This window comes from Poecile atricapillus, chromosome 3 (assembly GCF_030490865.1).
Source record: "Poecile atricapillus isolate bPoeAtr1 chromosome 3, bPoeAtr1.hap1, whole genome shotgun sequence".
Taxonomy (NCBI): domain Eukaryota; kingdom Metazoa; phylum Chordata; class Aves; order Passeriformes; family Paridae; genus Poecile; species Poecile atricapillus.
The window spans coordinates 45390930-45409622 of NC_081251.1; the positions used below are offsets into that span (position 1 = coordinate 45390930).

Genomic DNA, 18693 nt, shown 5'->3' on the forward strand with positions numbered 1-18693 from the left:
CAAAGAATTGAAAGTTTTTGTAGTAATTCTTTGCCATAGATGCTGCAGGGAAGTTGTGTGCATGGGAATGGGAAAGCAGGGTGATTCATGAGACTGCAAGTGGGAGAGCTGATGGAGAGTGACAGGCTCTAATACCCACCTAGAAGGTTAGCTTATTCCCATTAATTTTCAGAAGAATAGTTGGAATGCCATCAGGGCTTCTCTCTCCTATGCTTATGTAGAGACCATTTCTACAAGTTTTTTTATTCTAGCATCTAAAAAACCCCAAAGTCCTCTTTATGGGCAGCTATTAATAACTGTTTAAAATAACTTCTTGCAGAAGGGTTCTAGTTAAGTTATGTGTGGCTTACAACAAATTAGTCTCGCAATTTCAGTTAGAGAAAATATTTTGTATTTACAAATTTTTTAAAATAATTTAATTTGTATTACAAATTTTGTATTTAGGTTTTAAGATAATAGCAGTATTGCAGTGCTTTATAACAGTGTTATGCTTTGTTCAGCACATGGTACATATCATTAACTGGGAAGGGAGTTGTGACCACACAAAGTGCTGCTGAACTTGTTCTCTGCAGTAGCTGCAGACAAGATTCTGAAGTATTTGCACAAGTAAACTGATGGAACAAGTACAGGAGTACAAATTTCGATAGCTCATGATAAAATACTGCCTGTGGTACTGATAGGATAGATCTTGCAGGAAAAAATACCTTCCTTGTAATGAAAAAGTAATTTTAGTGGAATGTACTTGAATGAGCTACTACTATTTGTGTATATTTTCTGTTGATGGTTTAGATACAGAAAGTGACACTAATAAGTTTGTGAAGATTTTTATTTCATCATTACAGGAGAAACCATGAACAAAGGAATTGCTGCAAAACTGTATTTTTTGTCTGTTTCCTCTTGTTTTCCATACTTAAAACGTAACATATTCAGTCTGGGTTAGTCCTGGGTGATTTAAATGCAGGTCTACTTAGGATTTAATTACTAGCCTATGAATTGGCATTTAAAAATCTTGCTGCTGGAAAGCATCGTAATAGCTATTCAAATTATTTATGCTTTAGGTTGAAATCACATGTCTTATATGGATTATGGGTTTATGGTGATTATTTTATTTGAGGTTATCAGAGAGAGATCATAATGCCTGGGTGCAGAAGAGCCACATTTTAACTCTCACTGTTCATGTAAAGTTAACAGTATAGGTACCCACATGTACCTATGTCCCTAAGGGCAATCGAGCATTCCTCAAGCGAAATACAAAGGAATAAAAATAATAATATGATCAGGACTTTACAGCTCTCTTCTGTTACTGTAGTATGTCAAGATACAGTGTTTATGTGTCATTCTATCATGGGTTTCCATTGCTTATGGTTTGTTTTGTTTCAGCCTCTTGGAGCCAGCGACTATTTGGAAATATCAAAGCATTTTGACACAGTGTTTGTTCGTGACATACCACTTCTTACGATAGCACAAAGGACACAAACTCGTCGTTTCATTACTCTTATTGATACCTTTTATGAGCATAAGGTGAGAACCAAGCCTTTCCTATATGCATAGGAACAATATTGGGAGTCCTAAAACTGACTGTTGCTATTGGTTTGAAATAAGGCTTTCTGCAGTAAGGGTTTTGAAAATACAAGCAGAATGAACTAATACTACAAAGAAGCATCATTCCAGCTTCACAAAAAAAAAAAAAAAAAATTAAAAAATGGTCCCATTGCAATAAAGGCAAATAAACAGATGGGTTTTTTTGTTTCTGTGAGTATTAAGTATAAGCATAAATATAAGCCTGAGCTCAATTGCCTTTCTTGAATGGGGATGTTCTTTCCTAACCCAGTAAAACAACAGAAGCCATGTCATTATTTCAATAATGAAAGACTGTGCTGCCAACTGTGCTGGAGTGAAATGGAGATTTTTAGATTTTAATCTGTAGGGGCAGTTGGTCAGGAATCAGTGCTTTTTTGATCAGGAAGGAGGAGTTAATAGCACAATTGCATCATAAAGTTTAAAGAAAACAGTCACTGTAGGCTTTACATTAGATTGCAGAATTGCTCATGGAATAATAATGATAAATGCAGCACTTCATGTGGATTTGCAGAGATTTCAAGCATGGAAGCAAAATCAGCATAACTAAAAGTGAAGTTCCTGTCTAAGGTGATTGTTTTTTAAAGTGATGCAAGGTTTGAAACACTATCTTATATGTGATTATATTTGCACACACTTAAACATTTATGCAGTTGGGAAGTGTCAGTTGAGGTTGGTTCTTTTCAAGAATGTTCTGGCATGGGTTGTTGATCAGAAAGGCCCCAACTCAGTGAGGTATTGAAGTAACTCACTATATGAGTAGTTGCATTCAAATCAGCCATATTCAAATCAGTGTAATTCAAATTAGCCAGATTCTTTATGCTTTATGGTTTGGAAGTGGACATTTGCTAAGACAAATATATGCTAACATTAATATGCTAATATTAAACTAATGTGTTAGAAATAGGAGGATGATCTGCTCTGTGTTTGTGCCATCATTAAGAATTGTAAGCAGTCACTTTCTATTACTTCCTCCATAGGAAAAACACAAGTGTTAAACTCCCATCAAAAGTAGTTGGGAAAAACACCTGAGCATATTTGTGGATGTCTGTCCACAATGCAAACATCTTGCCTGCATGGTCTCAACAAGACTCTCCTTCTGTAGTATGATTTCAGTCTGTCTTCATTGCAGCCGTATCTCTCACCGCACAGTGTATCTCCTGCCAGCAGACATGAAAACAGCATCTTTATTTTTACTAGCAAATAACTTACTGGAGTAGCACAGATGAAGGCAAGAAAGGCTTCACTCAGCCTTCTGGGATATTTGGAATTTAAGTATTCTTTAAATAGTGTAGTGCATCTACCCATTAAGAGGACTCTCAGGGTGAAAAGTAAGCATTGCTTACTATACAGCTGTTATTTTAGAAATTAGACATTTTGGTGAACTCACTGCCTGTAGCAGATATTCTGAGCATTTGATAGCACAGTTCTGTTCTCTGAGTAGAAGTTACATAAGTTGTTACTAAGAAAAAGACCCTGTAAGGATAATAGTCCATCTGACTAAGGTAAATTTATAACAGCAGCGCTAATAAGAGAAAGGAAGAACACTGGGGTAAAATCACTGACGTTTTAAGTTGAAGTTTGCTGTGCATAGGTCATGTGTTTGATCCTGTAAAGCCCAAGTGATGATGTTGCCTGTTCTCCTCGTTTCAGGTGCGCATTATCTGTTCTGCGGCAGCTCCTCTCCAAAGCTTGTTCCTGGTGGAACATGGCAGCGGTGAACTGCAGGACAACAGAGTGTTGATGGATGATTTGGACTTGAGCCAGGTATATGATTTTAATATCATCTCCCTTTTGTAACAAAATTTGGTTTAGTGTCATAATTGCAGCAGCATTTTAGGAGGGGGAATCAAGAAAACATTTAACTAATGATTTGCTGCCTTTTTTGCAGTGTCCATGTTACTCTGATAATTACATGTTGTGCTACTTATTCATAGTCAAAGAAAATGGCACTATATGTAGAACCATTTTATGTAAGTTTTAGGGTAATTTTGAATATTAATCATTGTATCTGTTCAGTCATATGAAAATGCTGATTTAAGTTTAGCACCTACATTTAAAATACAGAAATAAAAGATGGTTTGTTCTACCTCTTCCTAGACTACAGAACAGCCTTACAAGTCCTCACAAACAGTACTACTTTGCATGTTGCTTATTCTGTTTTTCTTTTTCCCTGTAGCTCAGTTATTGCTAATGACTTTTAAAATAATTTGTTTAAATTAATATACAATTAGTCAATAAAAAACGGAAAATAGATGGTTAACCTGTTACTGTGTTGTTTTAAAACCAAATTATTCCTTTTCCTATATTCCTTTAGAGGAATATAGCAAATATATTTGCTGTATTTTCCCTTCAGGGGAATATAGCTGAAATAGGTGCTTTTCTTTAATTTTTGGGCATTAGTTTTAGTTTTTTGGTGCCATGCTGCTGACTTGTTTTGTCAAAGCCTGTAAAGCACTGAGCTTTAGGAGTTATCAGTATGCACTTCAGTACAGCCATGAGTCTCACAGGTGTGTGATGCTGTTTTTGTGTACTGATGTAGGATTCTGCCAAAGGACTCTCCATGTTTACAGGAGAAGAGGAAGTCTTTGCCTTTCAGCGTACTCTTTCACGGCTCACAGAAATGCAAACTGAACAGTACTGGAATGATGGGGACAGAAGCAAAAAAACATAATGAAAAGTTGAATGAAATCACCAAGAAGTACAATTACAGCATGAAATCACCCAGAAGAAAAATTGGAAAAGCTTCGGAAAAGAACTGGAAAGCTTTTTAGCACAACTTGAATAATAATTGCACTTTATCATCTGGACCATGTTTTCTTTCATTAATAGTTTTTTGAGCTTAAGACATGAGGTCTCATCAGTTAATTTTCTGTACCACCAGTGTGTGGATATGTGAAATTTTGCCTTCATTTGTTCTTACCTGTCTGGATGTCCGGGTCCATATGGTGGTGGTGAATGGAATTGCATCTAGCTGGTGGCTGGTCACCAGTGGGGTTCCCTAGGGCTCAATGTACTGGGGCCAGCCCTCTTCAATATCTTTATCCATGGTATGGACAAGGAGATCAAAGTGCACATTCAGTAAGTTCACAGATGACGCCGAGTTGGGTGGGAGTGTTGATCTGCAGGAGGGTGGGAAGGCTCTGCAGAGGGATCTGGACAGGCTGGATCAATGGGCTGAGGCCAATTGTGTGAGGTTCTACAACGCCAAATGCCAGGTCCTGTACTTGGGTCACAATAACCCCAGGCAGCCCTACAGGCTGCAGCAGAGTGGCTGGAAAGCTGCTCAGGGGAAAAGGACCTGGAGGTGCTGGTCAACAGAACATGAGCCAGCTGTGCCCAGGTGGCCAAGAAGGCCAATGGCATCCTGGCCTGTATCAGCACCAGGGCAGGGATTGTCCCCCAGTACCTGCACTGGTGAGGCCATGCCTCGAATCCTGTGTTCAGTCCGGGCCCTACACTACAAGAAGGACTTTGAGGGGCTGGAATGAGTCCAGAGAAGGACAATGAAGCTGGTGAAGGTTCTGGTGAACAAATCTTTTGAGGAGTGGCTGAGGGAGCTGGGGGTGTTTAGCCTGGAGAAAGGAGGCTCGGGGGGTCCTTACTGCTCTCTTCAACTCCCTGAATTGAGGCTGTAATGAGGTGAGGGTTGGACTCTTCTTCCAGGGACCCCATGACAGGATGAGAGGACACAGCCTCAAGCTGCTCCAGGGGAGATTCAGGTTGGACATGAGGAAGAATTTCTTCATTGAAAGTGTTGTCCAGTATTGGAACAGGCTGCCCAGGGAGGTGGTGGAGTCACCATCCCTGGAAGTGCTAAAGAAATTGCTGGACATGGCACTTAGTGCTGTGGTTTATTTGATAGGGTGATGTTTGGACAAAAGTTGGACTCAATCTTGGAGTTTTTTCCCAACATTAATGATTCTCTAAAATATAACTTTGAGGTTCAGGAAATTTAATGGGTTTAGAATTTTTCTGGAGGATTGGTGTACAGAAAACGTTGATGGGCTATGCAGAGGTGTTTTATGATGTCACATGAAGTCAGCATTTCATTGTTTATACACTTCTTCTGTCAGGTACAATGCTGCTTGCACAAAAGAAAAATCAAATGCTTTCTTTAAGAAACTCCTGATATTGTCCATGTCAGACTCTTGGAATTCTTCTGTAGTGTGTTCTGTTTTGCTTTTTTTAAATTTTTCTCTGATTCTAGCTATGTGTTGACATTCAGGCTCTAGGAGTTTTTTTTAATCAGACTGTTGCTCAGTCTGGTGCATTGAAAGCTAATGGTTTTAACCAAGAGAGAACCCTGAGGAGGAGCTTTAAGGTACTTGAAGCTGCACAGGATTAAGATCTAAGTAATGGATGGGAAAAGAAACCTTGATAAGACAGGCTATGCTGTAACAAATAAGTGCAAGTTCATATTCTTCCTAAATTTAGTGGTTCTTACAAGCCTGAATACACTGCCTTTACACCAATGATGTCTCTACCCTGAATTTTCTTAGGCTTCTACACCAAACCTTCCACTGCTGTTAACACACCTGCCCTGATCTGGGGCAGTACTCAGTATTACTCAGGCAGTTCATCCTGTTACCATAGGAATGTGTTTTATGGAAAAGATAGGATAGTAATTGATACCTCAAGACACATCACCCATCCTCATCTTTGTAGTTGAGTTAAACTCTACTTTAGTTAAAAGATGCAGTGGCGTCATTCTTGATTTTAATCTTAACTGAAACAAAACATGGTATTGTGTGTATTGGCTTATCATGTATTTTTATAAAGCAATCCTAAGAGCATATTTAGAAACTTGGAGTAGGAAAAAAACATGTAGATGGACTGAAGACTGCCCTCATTTCCGAGGGAGGAGATATATAACACACTGTGCCCAACTTTGAGAGGTTGTCTTGGATTTTGCAGTATGATCTTTTTCTGTCTGTTACCAAATTGTCTCCCATCACAATTACACAAAGCTTCTAAAAGGGCCTTCTGGGCAGAAGGGAGGGCTGGAGAGGTCCCGTGCTCTTACTTTTGTTAGGGAGCCACGTGCTCAAGTCTGGTTTTCTGTTCTGATCCCTTCTGTTTGTCCTGGAAGTTACTTACACTGGTTATACCTGCTCTTCACAGAATTTTTAAAGCCTATATTTATAGTTTGCAGCTCATGGAGCTATAATATTATTCCCACAAGGGTGACTACCATGGAGAATTTTAATGCATATTTATGAAAACTCCAATCAATTGCTTCTACTGGAGAATATCCAAATAATTGATGTCTGTTTTCAGAGATTCGGATTAGGTTTCTCAACCTAGGGACTATTGACATTCATGCATGTGTGTCTGTATATACAAACACATATGGATATTTAATTTATACATATATATATAAATCTAGATAAAACTAATATATATCATTTGTGTGTGTTTCTGTATTTATATGTGGCACTCTATACCTATCAGCCTGGGACTGTGCTGATAACTCTGCTGAAGCTTCAGCCTTGACTTCTTTTGAGTAGCATTCAAGTGCTTCCTGCCTTGAACCAGAATGTATTGTCCAAAAATGGGAGATGGTGGTAGATAGCCTAAGGCACTTTGCATAAAGATATATATTTACATTCTTTTAAAAACTCTTTATATGTTTAGCCTGTATGTCCTTCTCTGTCAGGTGGTACAGGTGTGTAATCCTGCAAAACACAGATTACATGTGTGGGACATGGGGGAGAGGAGGTCCTGGCAGGTTCTTCATTCCTACAGGGACAGGCCAGGGAAGTGAGGGGTTTCTCTACCATGTGGGTGATGATGAAGCTCCTTTAACCACAGGGTCCCTGTTTGTGTTCAAACTGCTGCTGCTTTGCCATTGGTGTTAGAGGCTTTTCTGAAGTCTGAATGCACAAACCCCAATTCAGATACCCCAGGTCTTTGGAAGTGCCAGTGGGACTGATGTACCATTGAAAGCCTCTAAGGATATAGATGAGATCTGTGAAAACACAGGAGGGAAGTTCCCAAAAGCTTCCAGAGCCAGCATTGCTTCCAGAACACATTGCTAAATAAAACCATAGTGCTTGTCTTTCCTTGGCCAGCATGGAATTTGTCTGTTGGGAGTCCCTGGTAGATACCAGCACTAATCAAGGAAAATAAATGGGGAAGATTCCAGAAGTGTTTTGAGGCTGAAAACAGGAAAAGTTGCCTAAATCACTGTGCTGTATTTGTGATTGTGCTGCAGAGGGAGGTTTGCCACTTTTGGGTCAGGTCCTCAGGGAGAAATTTATTGGACCAGTTTCTCAGCCAGCCCAGATACCAGGGCAGAGGGTGCCTCAGTAGCCACAGAAGCAGCACATTTATGTACCTCCCTGAAGAAAGTGAGGCCCTATTTCCTTATTTTACAATGCTGTAGCATGTATAAAGCCTTTTTCCAGTGCTGAGTTGGGGGTGCTGCTTCTGGGGTCAAACACCTTCCAGGAAACTGGTGCCAGCCAGAATCTCACTGGACACCATGGACAAGAGTGGTTGTGTTGTGCCCCAGGATGCTGGGCCACTTGTGCTCCCAGCTGTCCTGTCCTCTGCTGCCTGGCCTGCTCCTGCTGCTGTGAGACAACAACAGCCCATGACTTTATTCCCACATGAAGATGTTTTATTTGCCAAAACGTAAAGAGTGAGATGCCTATGACTGAATTATGCACGCTCCATAATAGCCTTAAAAATTGCTGGATGCTGGATGCTTGTGCTGGATGCTTCTACCCAGAGTTTAAGTCCTGGCTTTTTAGGGTTTTCTTAATTTGTGAATTCATGTCATCTCAGATCTGCATCAAGTTTTTATTTCCTTTAGTCGTTTAGCAAACATTATTGACAAGTTATTTTTAAAGGTCAAGTAACCTTTATTGATGTGGTATAATATTTTGCTGTGATAGGAAGTAAAATCCTGGGGATTATGGACCATGTGAAACACTTCATGTTTTCTAAAGTTCACATCCTGGTTGAGAATCTCACAACTAACTTCTTTCAAATACTTAATTGACCAAAGAACATTCACAATACCCAAAAATTTAACTTTTTTTTTTTTTAATAATAAATAGGGAAAATCTGTCTTTCAGAGTTACCATTTTCAATATTTGTTTCTGTGCTGATTGAGGGAACAATTGCAGTATTTTGGGTAGAACAAGACAGCCTTCCAGAGGCTTTAGAGGGATTGAAGATGCACTTTTTGCTGTTGCTGGTTTTCAGTCTGAAGAGGAAAACCATTAATGGCTTTTCTTTTAGTAAAGGTGTTTGTGATGACACCACGATAGATGGCACCTATTTTGCAGCAATCTAAGCATGAAAAAAAGCAACTGACCAAGTTTCAAACAATGCCCAGCACGATCACCAGCCATGTAAGAAGGAGGAAGAACAGTCTCTCCGTCAAGATGCAGCTAACAGAATTAAGATTAGGATTTTTCTTTCTGCAATTGCCTGAATACACCTGGTGCCTCAGTTTCCCTGTTGAAAAAATGGGGATGATGTTACTTTCTTACTTGTGAACTCTGGCATGCTGCCAGGCTTCTCTCATTAATATTCTAAAATGCTTGCTGAGACTCCGGGATGAAAATACTTCAGTAAAGTATGTAAATACTGCAAAAAATTAATTTAGCTACTCAGAGTGGGTTAGTCTTCTTGTTTGGGTTACAGAATTAATGTCACCCACTGAACACCACGTGCCTTGTGGTAGTGATTTTGTTTTAAATAATGCATCTATTTTAAGAATTTATTTAAAGAAAAAAAAAGAGATTTGAGATTAAAATTGTAAACCATTTGTGTAGTTTTTATTTTACTTGTAATAACAAATTTCCTATAAGATTTATAACAATCTCAGATCCTCTAGATGTGAAATACAGTGGCTTTGTAAATTCTGTTGGGATTTTCCTTGTATACAGAAAATATTTTTTAAAATATGTCATTTTGAATCTAATATATTACAGACTGAACACTGTCAAATCTATCTGTCATTTGTGAAGAATTTATCTTGTAATAAAAAGTAATAAATCCAGATTTTATAAACTTGTCACTTATTCACGCTATTTTTAGATATGTGTTCTGGATAGACAGACCCACTGTTACTTAGTAATAGACTGTTAAGGGTTGGAATGGACCTTTAAGATCATCTAATCCCAACCTCCCCTGCCACGGGCAGGGACACCTCCCACTAGACCAGGTTACTTAAGGCCTTATCCAGCCTGTCTGGGAACACTGCCAGGGATGGGGCATCCACAGCTGCTCTGGGAAACCTGTTTCAGCACCTCACCACCCTCACAGTAAAGAATTTATTCCTAATAGCCACTCTAAGCCCTCCCTCTTTGCAGTTAAAAGCCCTTTGTCCTGTTACTACATACCCTTGTAAAAAGTCCCTCTCCAGGTCTCTTGCAATGCCCTTTAGGTACTGGAAGGTGCTGTAAGGTCTCCCTGGAGCCTTCTCCAGGCTGAACAACCTCACCTCTCTCAGCCTCCATAGGAGAGGTGCTCCAGCTCTTTGATCTTCATGACTTAGCTGCTTGTTTTTCTCTTGAATCTCTGTTTCCAGGGGGCAAACCTGGACTGGCAGCACTGCCAATTTCTGGGCATGTGGTTGCCTGTACAAGCTGTAGCCATTGCCCTACACATGGTTCAGCTTTTGGGTTGGAATATCCAGGGCTTGTCAGAGAGGTCTTCATTCAGAAGTAGTTTAGACTTGTCTGCCTCTGTTACTGCTGCCAGCAGCCCTAATTTTTGGGTTTGGAACCCTTTTTTCAACCTCTTTGACTCTTTCCTCCAACAACTTGAGGGTGAGACAAAATAGCTGTATGCAAACCACAATTAAAGTGCTTCCCCGCCCCCCCCCCCCCCCCCCCCCGCGCTGTAGTTTGGAATTCTTACTGTTCAAGATGGGCTTTTGCTGTCAGCCAATTATTTCCATGGTTAGTTGTTACAGGTTTTTCCCAGCTTGGAAAATTGCCTGGGGAAGCAGTTAGTTAACATGTAGGCTGGCAGAGAACCCCCACACTGGGGGCGTCTGAGGATCACTGCAGCTCCCCAGTGCAAGTGCCCTGAAGGAGCACCTCTGAGTGCTGAGAATGGGAGAGCGCTGCTGCAGCACGGCACTTCTCCATGGGTGCCAGTGGCAGTTCTGGCTGGCAGATGGCAAGCAGTGTTTCACAGTTCGGACTTGAGAAGCCAGGAGTGTAAAATTTTTAGGCAGGGTTAAACTTTGAGCCTATTTCTATATCTTTTACTGCAAACATTATATTTTCCCATTTCTTTAAGAGGGATATTGTAATTGGAAGTCAAGCAACAAACTTGCTCCAGTATCTTGCTTGCAGCATTGTGGTATCCAGTGTTTGAGAAGAGCATTGAGAATGGGATGTCTTACTCTCCCATTACAGATTCACACAGGTTTGTGAATCTGTACCATCAACAATGGTTGCATGCCTTGTCACTCATGGAAACATTGGACCCTTCTCCAGATAAATTTAAGATCCTGGTTTTTCCTTTAAACATCCTGCAGCAGTAAGCTGGTAGGGCTTAATAAGAAATTTTTCTAAAAAAAAAAAGTCCCTTCGCTTTTCTGCCTCTTCTGAAATTCTTCAAGAACAGGTTTTGCCAATCTGCCTTTGCTGCTTCTCTTGTGTCGCACTGATCCATTTCCTCTCAGAGATGAGCAATCCCCAACATGTCCATCTCTTGTCAGTGGATTGCTCCTCATCATGGGATACTTAATATTCTCTTGTTCTGTAACCTCATTTCTGATGGAGAAGCACAGGTTTTTGTGTCTCAGCTTCCCCAAGACCCCTGGGCTTAGAGTTTCCAGCTGCTTGGCTTTGGGACTCAGGAGCTCTGGCATATAGGAAATACAGGGTGTGGGGTCTGGGGGTACACCCACGCACCTGCAGAAAGGGAGACATTTCTGACCCTTGGCTTTGGGGCACTGCCTGCTTTTGCCTCTGTCTGCCCAGAAGGGGGACTTGCAGTAGCAGTTCCTAGTGTGAGAGGAGAGAGAGGATAGAGCAGATGGAGGATGCAGGCCACTTGCTCCCTCTCCAGCCTTCTGCATGTTCCACATATTTGTAAAACAACTTTTGTTTTAAATTGAATTGATTTCTAAGAGAGCCATTAAAATACAGAAATGCTTCTCACTGACCTAGTACTCTGCATTCATGTTGGTAAAATTTTGGATGTGTTTCTATAGTCCTCCCGCCAGTTCTTTGTCAGGGTGAAGGGTTTAGTTGGCTCTGTTAATCCACTCTCTAGCTGAAATTGTTCATTTAAATCGTTATAAAAATCCACTCTTTTCCAATGTGAATCCTATATTTCCAGATTTGAGTACTGCTGCCAGTGCAAAGACTTCAAATTCTCTGAGTGCAACCACACTCTGCCAGTCCAAAGCCAAATTGCAAACACTTATCCACAATTCCCCTTACTCAGCTTTAAGCTAATTTTTCCAGCAGGCAACAATAGCCGTAAAAGTATAGGGGAAGATTATTACAAGAGCTTAAGAAATGGTTAACTGATTTCTTCACAAGCGGTGGGATAATTCTACCACATTTTCTTATTGAAAGAAGTTACTTAATGTATTTTTAGCACATGGTTCTTCAGTGTCACAGTAATTAAGAGCAATCACAACCACTGAAAAATGAAGCATGGAACAAAAGATCAAGTGATTGTTTAAGCTGAAGTCAACCGAACCAGGAAAAGTAAGCTCATTGACATGAAGAAAAAAGCTTTGAGTGCTCTGGTTTTTTACAATTAGCAAAGGCAAACACACTTGTGTAAATTTTTCTACATGCAGCGATGGATAATGTTCAGGTCACAAATGATGTGCTGGGTGGTGAGGTTTGTTCCTACAGGCCTGTTAAGAGCATCACTCATGTCAGGTCTTTCCTGTAGCTGAGGTATGATGTGCCCAGCAACACTTCCTTGCTAATCGAAGTTCACACACTGTAAACAGCTAACAAAGTTCCTCACGGGGGCAGGGGGAGCACAGTTGGTTGGAAACACAGGCAGAGGACCAGTGTCCTCCAGTTGCAGTTGATGTCTCCCAAAAAGTAACATTTCAGGGGCCAGTGGAGAGAGAAGCAATCACTGTCCAGCAAAATTACAATCTGAATGGGCTGCCATTTCCAGAGCTTCACTAGGATGGCTGTGATTGCTATAGAAACTTCTGAAAGTGAGACAGAGAGGTTTTCCAGCACTGGAAATTGCAAATGGAGAAGGTTAGACTGGGTGCAAAGCCCATTCAGTCAGGCAGCTGCCAATCGAGCCTCTTTGCCAAGTAGATTGTAGGAAATGCTGATTAAAATGTCCATGGAATGCACCAGGCAAATTAAATTTCAGTAACAGCCGCCTGGGCAGTTTCAGTGGGCAGACAGCTCCAGCCTGTGGTGCACCTGGGCTTGCTCTCCCCCTGTGACCTCTCCCAGGGCCACCTGCCCCTCGTACACAGGTACTGCAGTGACGCTGCAGCAGTGATGCTGCGGCCACGGCAGCCTAAGGAATACAAGTGAGATGAGGTTTGTTGGGAAAGGTGGTAGTGACTGGTCTAGTGAAGGATGTCGGGAGGGGGAAAAAAATGCCAGACATCATTCCAGGTAAGGGAGCAGTGTCCCTCCCCGCTCCAGCTTTGACATTTCTCCCAGGGCACAAGCTCAGGAGATGAGGGCTGCTGCTACGTTCACTACTCTGTGACTGGGCTGGCATCCCCTGCCTGTCTCACCCACCCTACTCCCAGTGTTGGCATTTAACCAGGACTGCTGTCTTTGAACATTGCCTGCCAATCCCTTCCCCTCCAAACAGCCTGCAGTGGACAGCTGAAACTCTCCCTTTGGGGCAGAATAGCTGGCAGTACAGCCAAAAACCTGCCACAAACCAGGAGACAAGCCTAAGCCTGAGGGAGGTGTTGGTGCTTGGGACCTCCCCTTTTTCACCTTTTCAGCAGCTTAAACAAGCTCCTGAAATCCCCTGCTGGGACACCCAGGTGCAGCTGCAAGTCCAGTAATGTTTCTTCTTAAGAAGCTGCTCTGAGCTCCTTTCCATACCCCCAGTCCCCAGCCCTTTCATCTGTGCTGGGGGAGGTTTTAATATCTTTTTAATATCCTTTTGTATTCATTGCTGGCCTTGGTAAAACAGCTTGTCACCCTTCTGGCAGCAGGCAGGCAGCATTTATTCCAGTGCCTCGCTCCCCACCAATCCCCCTGAAGGAATGTTGGTATTAGTAGGCTTTATCACCATCATAGTTTCATTTCCTTCTCTTTCCTGTGTCTCCCCAGCCTCCTTTGGTTTAAGGCAGTCAGTCAGAATAGTTTCAGGCAGGTAAGTGCAGACACAGGTAATGCTGTGATGCAGTCACACGGCCATTTCCCTTCTCCTGCACAAGCTGGACGCAGCCGGTGTGCCAGGCTCAGGCAGCTTCAGTGCTGAGCCTCCCCTCCACCGCATCCCTTCACTTAGGATAGCTGCTTTTCCAGTCGTGCTTGGCTTTGAGGCAAAACAATAAAACCGCTTTGTGAAGCAAAGGAATTTCTTACCTACCTGTATTGCAGTTTCCAAAGGTTATTCTTAGGCTGGGCTTGGAAAAAAATGTTTGCATTTAGGTACACATAATTATATGGCCTGCATAAATAAAAGCAATGAGATTTGTCTTGCAGCATAAGAGTGAACAATGTAAAATGTCACACTTATCAAATCCATTAAATATTTGCGGTATGGATTTTTTTTTTTCCCCAGAAAAAAGAAAAAAAGTCCTTTTGGTAGTGAATATAATGGGTATTTTGGTTTGGTTGTTATTCTGTTAATTTACAATTCCTCAATACACAGTTCTTTAAAAGTGAGAGTGACTTCATCCTGTGCTCTCAGAGCACCTGAGGACAAACATCAAGACACCTGCTCAAGCTGGTGCCTGCCACTGCCTGCCCAGCGTTTTTACATACATTGGTTATTTGTTTTACCAACACCAAGCCGCTGCAATACTGTCTATGTATATGTATTACATGTGCTCAAGGAGTTATGAATGTGTTCTGCAGTCCTTGTGGCCTGTAACTGTTCCCATAGCCATGAGTTAAGACTTGATTAATGGATGCTAATCTGTCAATTCCTGAACAATTCAGGAAATTAGTTATTGACATAATGGAGAAATTATCTGAGTATATCACAGCAATCCATACTTGAGGACACCTCTGTCTGCTAGGGTTGACCTTAATAATTAACAGCTTTACCCAGTGCCCCAGAGGTGCTTTACAAGGCAAGAGGCTGAAGGTTAAATAGCTTCTGTGCATCAGATGTGCTCATTACATCAGTATGTCTATAATGGCTTTTCTGAAGCCACAGCAGCTTGTTAATTGATTGTTCTCATTTCAAGGTCTTTCCAGGGGTCCCCTGTACCATTACAAAACTGCACCCTTGTCCATGCCAGATTCCCTTTTCCTCTTCATACTACCTAGTGTTCCCCCTCTGAACAGAGACTGCCTTTCATCCCTTTGCTTGCCCCTGATGGGCTGCATGGTGCTGCTTGGGCACCCTCCATCCCACCCCTCAACCTCAGCTCTTCCTTTTGTCACACTCATAGGTTTGACAGCTGGCTTCCTGCTATTTAACCTCCACAGCATAGCATCCAGGCAGCCCTGCAGTTCTTGGTTTGGTCCAGCATTTATTTCAGTTTTCCAAAATGACGTGGCGATGATGAATCAGAAGCAAAGTGTTGTAAGTGACTTGGTGTGGAAGAGGAACAAGGTTTGCAAGGAGAGCACGATCAGCTGGGAAACTGGAAACCGCCATTCATCGGTCACAGCCAGTATGGCTTCCTGAGGGGAAGGTCTTGCTTGTCAAACTTCATTTTACAACATGGGAACCCACCTAGCTGGTCAAGGGAAGCCAGTTGATGTAATCTTTTTGAATTTCAGTAAAGCATTCAATACTCTGACAGTATCCTTCTGGACAAAAGGTCAGGCACACAGCTGGATAAACACATCATGCCATGGGTGAGCCACTGGCTCACCACTCAGGCACAAAGGGTTGTAGGGAATGGGTGACATCGGACTGGTGACCTGTCACCAGTGGAGTTCCACAGGGCTCCATCTTCAGCCCTGTGCTCTTCAACATCTTCATGAATGACTTGAATGCAGAATCTGAAGGGATCCTGGATAAATTTGCCAATGATACTAAACTGGGAGAAGCTGTTGAAGCCCTCAAAGGCAGGGAGGCACAGCAGAGACCTTGACAAATCAGAGGACTGAGCAGTCACCAACCATATGAAGATCAATGAGGGAAAGTGCTGGATTCTGCATCTGGGATGGGATGGATTCTGCATCCTGGATGCATGGACAGACGGGGAATGAGAGGCTGGAAAGCAGCGCTGTGGAAAGGGGAAGAGGAGGGGCAGATACTGATCTCTTCTCTGTGATGACCAGCAACAGGACCTGGACAGGGAATGACCTCACACTGGGCCAGGGGAGGGTTGGGTTGGGTATTAGGAAAAGGTTCTTCACCCAGAGGGTAGTTGGGCACAGGGTCCCCAGGGAAGTGATTACAGCAGCAAGACAGAGAATTCAAGCAGCATTTGCACAATGCTATCAGATGCAAGGTGTGCTTCTTGGGGTGGTGCTGTGCAGGGCAAGGAGTTGGACTTAGATGATCCTGCAGGATCCTTCCAACTCAGCATATTCTATGATTCTGTGATCCTATGACCTGCTTCTCTGATCAACTGCAACATCTGGAAATAGAAAAAAAAATCTGGGCTGAGAACACCTTTGCCAGCTCATTTAGAGCTGAAGCCATTGAACCATTAATGCCACAATGCCTATTTTAATTAATGCCTATGTCCCAAACAAGCAATGAGCTTCAGAAGTCTCAGCCTTTGGGTCAAAATCCTCCAATGTATTTAGGTACATGACTAGGGTGGAAAATGGGTCCCTACAAAAGAGAAGCTGGACTCTAGTACCTCCTGTCTTTCAAACAGAAAGATGACTGAATACTTTTTGCATATTAACAGGATAAGCCAGATGGTAAAAGTAGGGCAAAACGAGTTTCAGCAGAGCTTTCCATTTCTTGGCTTAAAACAGACACAAACTCCCATCTTCCTATTACCTTCACTCCACAGATATCCTGTGGAAGGGGGAATGCCCCTCTTGCATGTGGGCAGGTGTACAAAGCCTGTCATACTACAGGTTCTAGGGAGATTTTACTGTTTCACTTGGGCTGAGATGCTCCTGGTGAAAGGAAATGTTTGGGAAGCTGTTAGGATCTGTGGGTCCCTCTCCTCTAACTTTGGTGCATCTACCATCAGTGACAAGAGACAAGTTCAGTGCCATATTTTAAGTGAATTGATGCACCACTGTTCCATTATCCAGGCAAAACAGAGAGTCTGGGCTAAGGCAGGATAAACAGTAAATTATGAAAGACTGACTGAGAAGGGAAAACTAGCCCCTAGTTCTATAGGAATACTTTTGTATTTGGGTACATCATACGCCATCATCTAGCTCCACTGTGTGTTGGAATCTCTTTTCTTGCCTCAGGGGAGGAAAAATTCTGTTCCTCAGCCTTTCCTAAAGAAGTGTGCACGCACTTGCCTCGCTCTCTCTTCAGCAGGCTGTTGTAGTAGTGCCAAGCAGGCAATTTCTCATCAAACACCCTCATTGTTTATTGCAATTTCAGTGGTGCTTCCAGTCAAAAGGCATTCCCTGTTCTTTGCTTGTCTTCTCCAGAATCTGCACACCCTGGCCTCTCTGACGGTAAAAAAAGAGCAGGCTGGGGCTATTAAATCCTAGACTGGCAAGGAATTGTGGGGATACCTCTCCTTAGGATAACAAGAGTCATCCAAATAGCCCGGGTTCCCCACCTTCTGGGGCTCTGGAAACACACCCACTCCCTCTGCAATCAGCCATTTCCCAGTGGTAAAAGTAATACCTGCCTTAGGACACTGTTTTCGGCTTTCTCCTACTCTTGTTTGCAAAATCACAGAACAGCTTGGGATAGAAGGGACCTTAAAGTTCCCACCTCCCTGCCATGGGCCGGGACACCTTCCACTAGACCAGGTTGTTTAGAACCCCACTCGACCTCGCCTTGAACACTTACAGGGACATCCGCAACTTTTTTTTGGAAACCTGTTCCAGTGCCAGCTATCCTCCATATTCTAAATCTGCTCTGGAGATGCCGCTGAAGCCCCGAGCGCCGCAGGGTTGGGCTGAGGGCGGCCTGCAAGGCGGGCAGAGCCCACAAGATGGCGGGCGCGCTCCGCGGCCGGGTGGCAGCGGCACGGGCCCGCGGCCTGGCGAGGAGAGGGTGAAAATACACCCCAGACTGTCACCGCCAGGCCGAGAACAAAGTCAGGCAAACACGCTGTACTAGCCTGGGATGAGAGCCCTTTCAGAAAGTTTAGTTTGGAGTAGAGAAGACTGAGAAGGGATCCCATCAATGCATCTACATCTGTCTCAACGGCAGGAGCCAGGAGGATGGTGCCAGACTACTTTTGGTGCTGCCCAGTGACAGGTTGAGGAGCAATGGTTATGAACTAAAACACAGTAAGTTCCATCTCAACATGAGGTAGAATTTCACTATGTTACTGGAATAGACTGCCCGTGGAGACTGTGGAGTGTCCTTCTCTGGAGAGACTCCAAATCCACCTGGACACATTCCTGTGTCACCTGCTCTAAGTGACCCTGCTTTGGCAGAGGGATCAGTCAGGAAAATCTTCAGAAGCTCCCCTCCATTCTGTGAAGTGCTGAAAAAAAAAGAAAAAAAAAAGGAAAACAAAAAGGGAGACATCAAACACCCAGCATGGGATACAGCTCTGTGTCCCATGTCAGGGAGGATAGACACAAAAATGGGGGGCAGAGGAGTCGTGAGGGGCTGCAGGGTAGCTGCTGGACAGGGAAGTGTGAGGCAGGTGGGCAAGCAGAGCCTTCCATGGGACAGGGATGACACAACCTTCACCATGATTTATGTTTTTAAATAGATTTATATTTTTTATACACAACCAGTCAATTATAACTTGGTTTTGGGAAGCAAGGGCTTCCTTGAAATTTGAGCTGCCTTATATCACAGAACATGCTGAGCTGGAAGGGACCCATAGGGATCATCGAGTCCAGCTCCTGGCCCTGCACAGGACCATCCCCAAGAGTCCGA

At 42.8% G+C, this 18693-nt stretch overlaps 1 protein-coding gene across 2 annotated transcripts in view; it reads left to right on the plus strand.

Moving 5' to 3' along the window:
- AFG1L (AFG1 like ATPase) overlaps positions 1–9595 on the plus strand; it is a 66323-nt gene extending 56728 nt beyond the window's left edge. Inside the window, exons 11-13 of one of the 2 annotated variants that reach the window (XM_058835559.1) lie at positions 1381–1521; positions 3232–3345; positions 4121–9595. In XM_058835559.1, coding sequence (XP_058691542.1) covers positions 1381–1521; positions 3232–3345; positions 4121–4252 — 387 coding nt within the window. In that variant the 3' untranslated portion in view covers positions 4253–9595. The remainder of the gene's footprint in view (positions 1–1380; positions 1522–3231; positions 3346–4120) is intronic. The other variant, XM_058835560.1, reaches the window with a different exon arrangement.
- The last annotated feature ends 9098 nt before the right edge of the window (positions 9596–18693 follow it).